Source organism: Nelumbo lutea, chromosome 1, assembly GCF_056320005.1.
Source record: "Nelumbo lutea isolate HS-2025 chromosome 1, American lotus-T2T, whole genome shotgun sequence".
Classification (NCBI taxonomy): Eukaryota; Viridiplantae; Streptophyta; class Magnoliopsida; order Proteales; family Nelumbonaceae; genus Nelumbo; species Nelumbo lutea.
The window spans coordinates 39,438,989-39,446,639 of record NC_142684.1 but is presented as its reverse complement, the minus strand read 5'-3'; the positions used below and the strand labels follow the sequence as shown (position 1 = coordinate 39,446,639).

The window sequence follows — 7,651 nt, the reverse complement described above, 5'->3', positions numbered from 1 at the left end:
AGTTTGTAGTTGAAAACCGAAATATTGAAAAACCAAATTAACCAAATTGAATTAATCAAAAACTGAACAAACTGAATCAAACAAACCAAAACCAAAATTTTCGGTTCCGTTTTTCGATTTTAACCGCTCACCCCTACTTATGCGATTATCCTTTTTAATGTCAACCGTGTATAAAATATATCTCAATGTCTAACAAGCTCTGGAATGTCTCTGAATCTTTGATGTTTACACATGCGCTAACCATCTCAATTCTTAAGTATTCTACTCAGCCTTGATGCAGCTGTAACTGTAAACTTATAAATCTAGGGAACCGATATGAAGTCTCCCACGCAAGATTGAAAAGGATAAAACAGAGTCGAGTATATATTAGTTCTCAATCCCCAAAACCGTGGGTAGAAGGGCAAATTGACCACTTATTATATCATCTCTCATGCCCCAAAATTTTTGAATTGAAAAGAAATGAGTTTTTTCTTTTTTTTTTTTTTTTTTTGAAGGGGTGGGGGTGGGGGAAAGGAAAAAGATTGATCTTATTACATATCTAAAAGCAACAGAAGTGCTTCAAATGATGATTCCACTTGGTATCAAAGCATCTTTAATTACTGTGACGATTCCACTCTTGATGAAGTACCCATCTGTTTCTCTCGCTGCTTCTTGCACATTGTCACTGTTAATGATCTGCCACAGCAATACTCAACATTAAGAAACCATACGACCTAAGATGCAATCATATTGGGCTATATTCTATCTGAGATCATAATAAATTATTATCATAAAAGAGTCGTCACATTTTATTCTTTTTTCACTTTGCTTTTCCATCGCACCTGATTGCCCAAGAAAACTACTTTTGTAAACCCAGAAAAGGGGAATCAATTCAAAATGATTTAAAATTAGATACTGAGTGCACCAACCTTCACATCGTCTCCAATGCGAGCATTCTTGTCAATGATTGCTCTCTTGATGTGGGTATTCTTGCCAATGCCAATTGGTACACTACCTTTTGCAGCCAGTAACTTCCTATCGGCACCCGTCTAGTGCATGAAAAGAGCACCCCCATTATACATCATTTGTAATTCAATTTACAAAGAGAACTAAGGTGTTTGCTATCCTGGAATCAATTCAATCCCTATAGTTTGTTCATCTCCAAGCATAGAAATATTTTGTACAGTATTCATGAGAGTATGGATCACTGTCTCTGTCCCAAGAGAATTACCTCATAATAGTCTGCACCCATCAACAATGTGTCTTCTATAATCGCACCCTCTGAGATGCAAGACCGAAGCCCAACAACAGAATGGTGAATCTTGCAATTCTGCACCATATAATAGAATGAGAAATAATGTGAAGGATCTTCCCAGTTAATCTTGACTAAAAGAAAATGTAACTCAAACATCACAAGACATTTAAGGTAACAACTTGAAGCAATGAGATGAAACTAATTGCAACTTCAGAACATGAACAAGTGGTGCCTGGCCTGTAGATAACATATATACCTTAATCATGCAACCCTCACCAATAACACTATCTGTAACATCAGCATCGAGCATCTTGGAAGGTGGTAAATATCGAGGTTGTGTATAGATTGGAGAAGAACGATCATAAAAGCTGCACTTTGAGTTCAAGATTGTCAATGCCATGAAACTGGAGATCAAGCTGCAAGCACAACAGTATGCCAAGTAAATGATGTTAGAACAGTCTTACCTGAAATCTGGGAGTGGCTTTTTTGTGATTCCCAAATTAGCATTGTAGAAAGCTTCTATGGTACCAATGTCTTCCCAATAACCATCATACAAGTAGGCTTGCACCTGCAAAAGTTCATGTACCAACAAGAATTAGAAAATGAGGAATTTTAAGACTGTCTATGCAAGTGAACAAATAAATTGAAGTTGGGATCTGCAACAATGAAGTCCCATCAATTTATTACATTGCAATTTGAAGGTTTGGGTGCCACTGACTTTTGAGTCTACCTTGGGTATTACTTAATGATTCTTAGGCAAACTGGTCTAATTGACCTGACAGCTGATCTCCTTTGTGGTGCAATATCATGGTGAACAAGTTTCAAGGGGGTATACAATTCAACAATTCCCACTAGGAGATCATAGAAGCTAAAACAATCATAATTTGTTTTATTATAAGAGGAAATTTTCATTAACAAAAAGAAGAATTATAAAGTAACAAGGGACACAGAATTCAAATGAAATGAGAAATGACCACTTTAATTAAAAGAAACAACAGACCCATCGCCTAAAACTTCTATAAAAACCACTACAATGAGAGAAAAGAAAAGAGAAAAACCCATCAACTTAAATCCTTTACCATATAACATCAGTAACAAAATCTACACTTGTATATCATATTACAAATAAAAGAGGCTAATAAAGAAACTAAAACAACTAACTACAAACAGAAATTAACATCTTTAACATGAACTTCCCTTGTTCATCTTCTCAAGAAACAAGCACCTTAAGCCTCTAAAACAATCACATCTAATGATCATAACTATTTGACTTGTGTTCCTCCTGATAGTCAGGACAAAAATGATGCAAGCAGTTCATTGAAAAACAAATAGCCATAAAACAACATGTTAGGATCATGCAGTTGGGTAAGTTTTCCCTCTCACCCCTTGGATGGTCCTCCATATAGCCAACACATAGAGAGATGCCTGTCCATATGCAAAATATCCTTAGGAAGAAAAGCTATGCCTATGTAGACTCACCACATGGCAGTGACAGTAAAACACATGATGCGTGACAATGAAGAGAATGAATTAGAATTAGACATACCCTCATTCCGATGGATGTTGCACCTGGAATAACTTCACTTCCAAAATCATTGGCTCCAGGGAACTTCTCACGAAGTAGCTTCAGCATCACATCTTTGCTGACAACATATATTCCCATGCTTGCAATATAAGGCATCTCTTTAGCTTTATCGTCATCAAGTCCTAAGATGGTAGTATCAACCTGGAGTAATTGAAAAAAGAACATAGAAGTTCATGCATTTGTCAATTTACGATATGATAGACATAGATCATAAGAAACATATTCTATTGATGTATTAATCCTTTTGAGGGAGTACCTTCATTGCTTTCAACTGCTCTCCTTTTGGCTTCTCTGCAAATTCAATTATGCGACCTTCTTCATTAATCTTCATTAGGCCAAATGCAGTAGCACGTGCTTCATCCATTGGAAGTGCTGCTACAGTGATATCAGCATCAGTTTCTCTGTGTGCTTGAATAAAACTCTCATAGTCCATACGGTACAAATGGTCTCCAGCAAGAACCAGGAATTCCATAACATTGTGTTCCTCAAAAAGCCACAAATACTGCCTTACAGCATCAGCAGTACCCTGTGGAGTATAAAATCAAATTTAATTAGGTGCAATCACAAACAGGAAAAGTGTTTTTTTTTTTAATTTCTTTCAATTTATTTTCTTTTTTCCCTCTTGTGTAACAATTTCATCAAGTTAAGGTAAAAAGCAGAAGAAAGGACACTCAGCAATTATCTTTTATATTGGATTCTTCCATCATATATGTATATAAAAACAATCAATCAAATCAATATTGGTAATTCCCATTTTGAAGATGATAAGATGTAGCTGAAGCCATTATGAACTTATATGAAGATTTTTTTTTCTGCCAAGGATGTGGTTAGCCCAAAGCTAGATAGTCTTTCTTTCTCTCATATCTTGGGTCAGGAGAGTGAGGCCTTGGAGAAGCCATTTGAAGGGGAGGTACTTTTATTGCTATCAATGACCTAATAGGAGATAAATCTCCAGGGGCATATGGCTTCCCATCAATTTCTATAAAGAATGCTGGTCTTTAATAAAGCAATTTGATGGCTGTATTTCCTGACTTCTTTATGAATGCCTCTATAACTGATGCAACAAGCGCTATTTTTATAACTCTTACTCCAAAGAAAAGGGGTGCCTCTGATATCAGGGACTTCATCAGACCTATCAGTCGGATTGGAAGTATCTACAAAGTAATCTCCAATGTGCTAGCAAATCAGCTGGGGGGTTGTTTTGGTTCTATCATTTCCCTTCTCGAGGAAGAATTCAAACAACATATGTGCTAATACTGAAAGGGATGTGCATTGTAAATCACTGCTTCTTGTGTGGAAAGGCTGAGGAAAATGTGAAGCACTTGTTGATCAACTGTGATTTTTCCCTTGCAATTTGTTTACTCTAAAGTTGTTTGGGGTTAGTCGGGTGGAACCTCCTGATTTCATTGGTCTCCTTCGGTGGGATTCATACTTTCAGAAAATAAGGCATTCTCCTATGGAACATGATCCCTCATGAAGTTTGCTGGTGTATTTAGAAGGAAAGGATTGAAGGACCTTTGAAAATCAGTCCTCTTCTGCAGAAAAAGGTTTGTGCAAAAGTCAAGAGAGACATATAGTGAAGTGGGACTCCATTAATAGCTTATTTCTGGGATTTAAATTCAATCGCTTTTGTAGTTATTGGGGGAGAGTTCTGTGGGATGATGACTTTGCTTTGCAGTTTGCTTTGTTTGTTCTGTTTATGTGCTTTCTTATTTCGTTGGTGAGGGAACCTTTACCTTGGCAGCCGCTTGTTTTTTCTGATATTTAATGAAATTCACTCCATCTTTCAAAATAAATAAATACTTGTAGTTGAAACCTGATTTAACATGACGGTAAGATCCATTGCCAAGTAAAAATATTGGTGAAAGTAGCCAAACAAATTATCATCCAATACAATACAATAAGGTAGTTATGAAATAATAAGAGATGAGATCATTAAATGTTTTTGTCGAAATTTTGAAACAGAAAATAACAAAATTGATAAACAAAAACAAGTACAGAAATTATAAACAAATAATAGACATTGTATCTACAACAAGAACTATGCGAAATAATACATTTTTCAAGTAAGAGAGAAAGTCAACGATTGAAGAATAAGTTTATCAAGGGAAAAGGGTAGCTTATAACAAGAGCTCAAGTTAGAGTAATGGAATAAGGCACCATCCCCCCGGGCATCCAGGTAGAATTATTTCATACGCCGCATTGACCCAAAACATACAATCCTAACCAACTGATCTCTCACATTCTTTAAGAAAATCAACCAACCAGTAATATTTTTGACAGAGGTCGGAACCTTCAAATTCTCATTACTCTGCATGTGTAAAGCACAAGAAGGGAAAACAAGGGTTCTTCCAATTGTCAATTTGAACAATTTAAAAACACTACCCTTCTATCAATTAAATAGCTTCTTAACTCTCAACAACCGGTATTAGAAGATTGGAGTTAATATCAGATAAATGTGTTGCTTCCAAACCATCAAGTCAACTTCTCAAATCCATCAACTGATAGAGAATATTTTTATTCTTTAAATTGATAAAAAGTAATAACAAAATAATTTTCAATTAAATTATCTTCTCAGGAAAACTTAAGACCAAAAGAAATAGAACGAAAAAGAAGAGAGAGAGAGAGAGAGAGAGAGAGAGAGAGAGAGAGCTTAGGTTATATAATTACCTGGAACCAATTCGGGTTCTCTGCGCTCTGCTGTGCAGCAAGAACTTCAACAAACCCTTCATTCTTGTGTCCTCCCTTGTTAGTGGCATATGCCCGTGAAAGGTGGCGATTAAGAGATGCAGAATTGAACTGTGTGAGAACATATATCTTTGAGATATTGCTGTTTAAGCAATTGCTCACAGGAATATCGATCAGCCTGTAATTTGCTCCCAAAGGAACAGCAGGCTTTGCCCTCTTCTTGGTTAGAGGGTATAAACGGGTGCCTGCTCCACCTCCAAGTATAATTCCCAGGACACTCTGCAGTCGAGAATGTATGCCGGATTAAATTCTATATCCACCGTAAATAAAGAAATAGTGTCGTCTGAATGAAAATAAGAAAGTGTATTTGAAACTGGAAAAGGAAACATGAAATTAAAAGACCAAAGTGAGGCATCCATATATTCCAACCTATCATATTAAACAGCTCGCAGACTCTAACATCCAGATCCCACAGTTTATAATATTCCAGTTGGGTTTCTTTAGGCAACAAATATTTCAAATTTTATGGCACGGGAGGATGGAGAATTGTCGCAGCCATTAATTGTCCTATCTTGGAAGTAATTAAACGATGTCTCAAATTTCATGCCAATTGAGAATAATGTCAGTTTATTTGTTCCCGCAACATGCGTGCTACTTACGAGCTATCCGGTTTTAGATCACCGTCTAGAGTGCAGTGGGAATCTCTGAGAGCTCTGAACCCCAAACAGAAGGAACCTATTGTAGACACGGTAGCTCCATAGTAGTATTCAATTATAAATATGACTATATATAACCATCTAATCATAAACATACTTTATCAACAAAGTGAGACAGATTAACTACTCCTTGAAACCGACACTGTATAAAAATTACAGAGACTACATCTCGAAACACCATTGAAAGTTCAGGATTTCAATTCCTGTAACAGCTCCAACCTTACTGTCAAAAGCATTTCCATCGACACGGTAAACTTTAGAGCCAGTAGCCTATCCAAACCAAATCATGCAGGTAATCCAAAAATTATCAAAAGATTCAACCAGGAAAGGAAATATTCAACCCCCCCCCCCTCCCTAAAACAAACCCGACAAACCGACTAAACTCTAACAAGTGAGTAAAGCTAAAGCATATGGAAGAGACTCACAAGGCTTGCATTGGGTTCGAGACACGTTTGTGAGTTCTTTGAGTCGGAGACTGCTTTAGGAGAAACCAAGATGGGAATTCTGCCATTGTAAGCAGTTTTCGGGCGAAGGGAAACCGCTTTTAACGGAATCTTATCGGCAGTAATGTGAGATGAAGAGGAGAGGTTTGGATTGGTGAATTTGATGGAAGGTGTGGGTGAGATAGTGTTGATTCTCTGATTGAGGTACGAAGATGGAACTCTCGACACTCCTCCTATCGCTGCCATCGCCATTGAAGTGGTAGTGTTGGTTCTTTTCACTTTGTTGTTGTTTTATTTTCCGTTTTTAGCCTCTTTGTTCCTAAAAAGAGAATGAAGCAAAACGGAGAGAGAACATTTTAATAAGAAAATTTGATCGTCAGAGATATTAAAAAAGAATATGACACTAAATGTAATTAAAATTACGAAATGAACCAACTAGAGTGCAAAAAGCATTTTGTGAATCGGTAGAGCACTTTATTGAAGGGAAAATAAGAAAGAGTGGTTTTGTAAATCGGTAGAGAGAGAGGGGCATTTTGTGAAAGAAGACTGCTTAAAAGTTGTTTGAAAAAAATCGGAGGGACTCTCGCGCATCAGTGGTCCTGCAAGGTGACGGTGGTACGTTTAATAACTAATCTCAGACTCAGAGTCAGACCCACGAAATTCCAATCAAATCATTTCCATTTTCTATTTTAAGTCCGTTGCTCGGTTTTCACGAGTTCCGATCTGCGCCCAACACGATTTGAATGCGCCACATGTCCAGGCGCATGATTTCATTCTTCCCGCGTGCGGGGCTAACGGCATGGCCGTAGTTCATCCCATTAGCCCTAATATCCATTTTTTTATCAAATTTTTTAAATTATCACTTAGTTAATTGACTAACTCTATTCTTATTGTTTGATATTGTCTTAAAATAACATTTTTTCTCCCGAAAATTAATTAGTTCTATCCCTATCATTAATATTCCTTCAAAATCCATACATATGTG

General features: G+C 36.8%; 1 protein-coding gene across 1 annotated transcript; it reads right to left on the bottom strand.

Annotated features, from left to right (window-relative positions):
• Window positions 1-335: 335 nt before the first annotated feature.
• LOC148874348 (glucose-1-phosphate adenylyltransferase small subunit, chloroplastic/amyloplastic-like) lies at window positions 336-7,258 on the bottom strand. Its single transcript, XM_088950967.1, has 10 exons — window positions 7,103-7,258; window positions 6,649-6,985; window positions 5,490-5,786; window positions 3,076-3,345; window positions 2,781-2,960; window positions 1,699-1,802; window positions 1,491-1,602; window positions 1,211-1,309; window positions 909-1,028; window positions 336-675 (listed from the first exon to the last, which is right to left on the bottom strand). Exons 2-10 carry the CDS (start codon window positions 6,916-6,918, stop codon window positions 559-561), a joined length of 1,569 nt encoding a protein of 522 aa, XP_088807093.1. The 5' UTR covers window positions 6,919-6,985; window positions 7,103-7,258; the 3' UTR covers window positions 336-558.
• Window positions 7,259-7,651: the final 393 nt, after the last annotated feature.

Coding starts and splice junctions, on each gene's coding strand:
- LOC148874348 (XM_088950967.1), bottom strand. CDS start 6,918: ATGGCGATGGCAGCGATAGGAGGAGTGTCGAGAGTTCCATCTTCGTAC. Junction 2,961..3,075: donor AGCAGTTGAAAGCAATGAAG/GTACTCCCTCAA, acceptor CAATTACTCCAG/GTTGATACTACCATCTTAGG. Junction 676..908: donor GCATTGGAGACGATGTGAAG/GTTGGTGCACTC, acceptor TTGCTGTGGCAG/ATCATTAACAGTGACAATGT.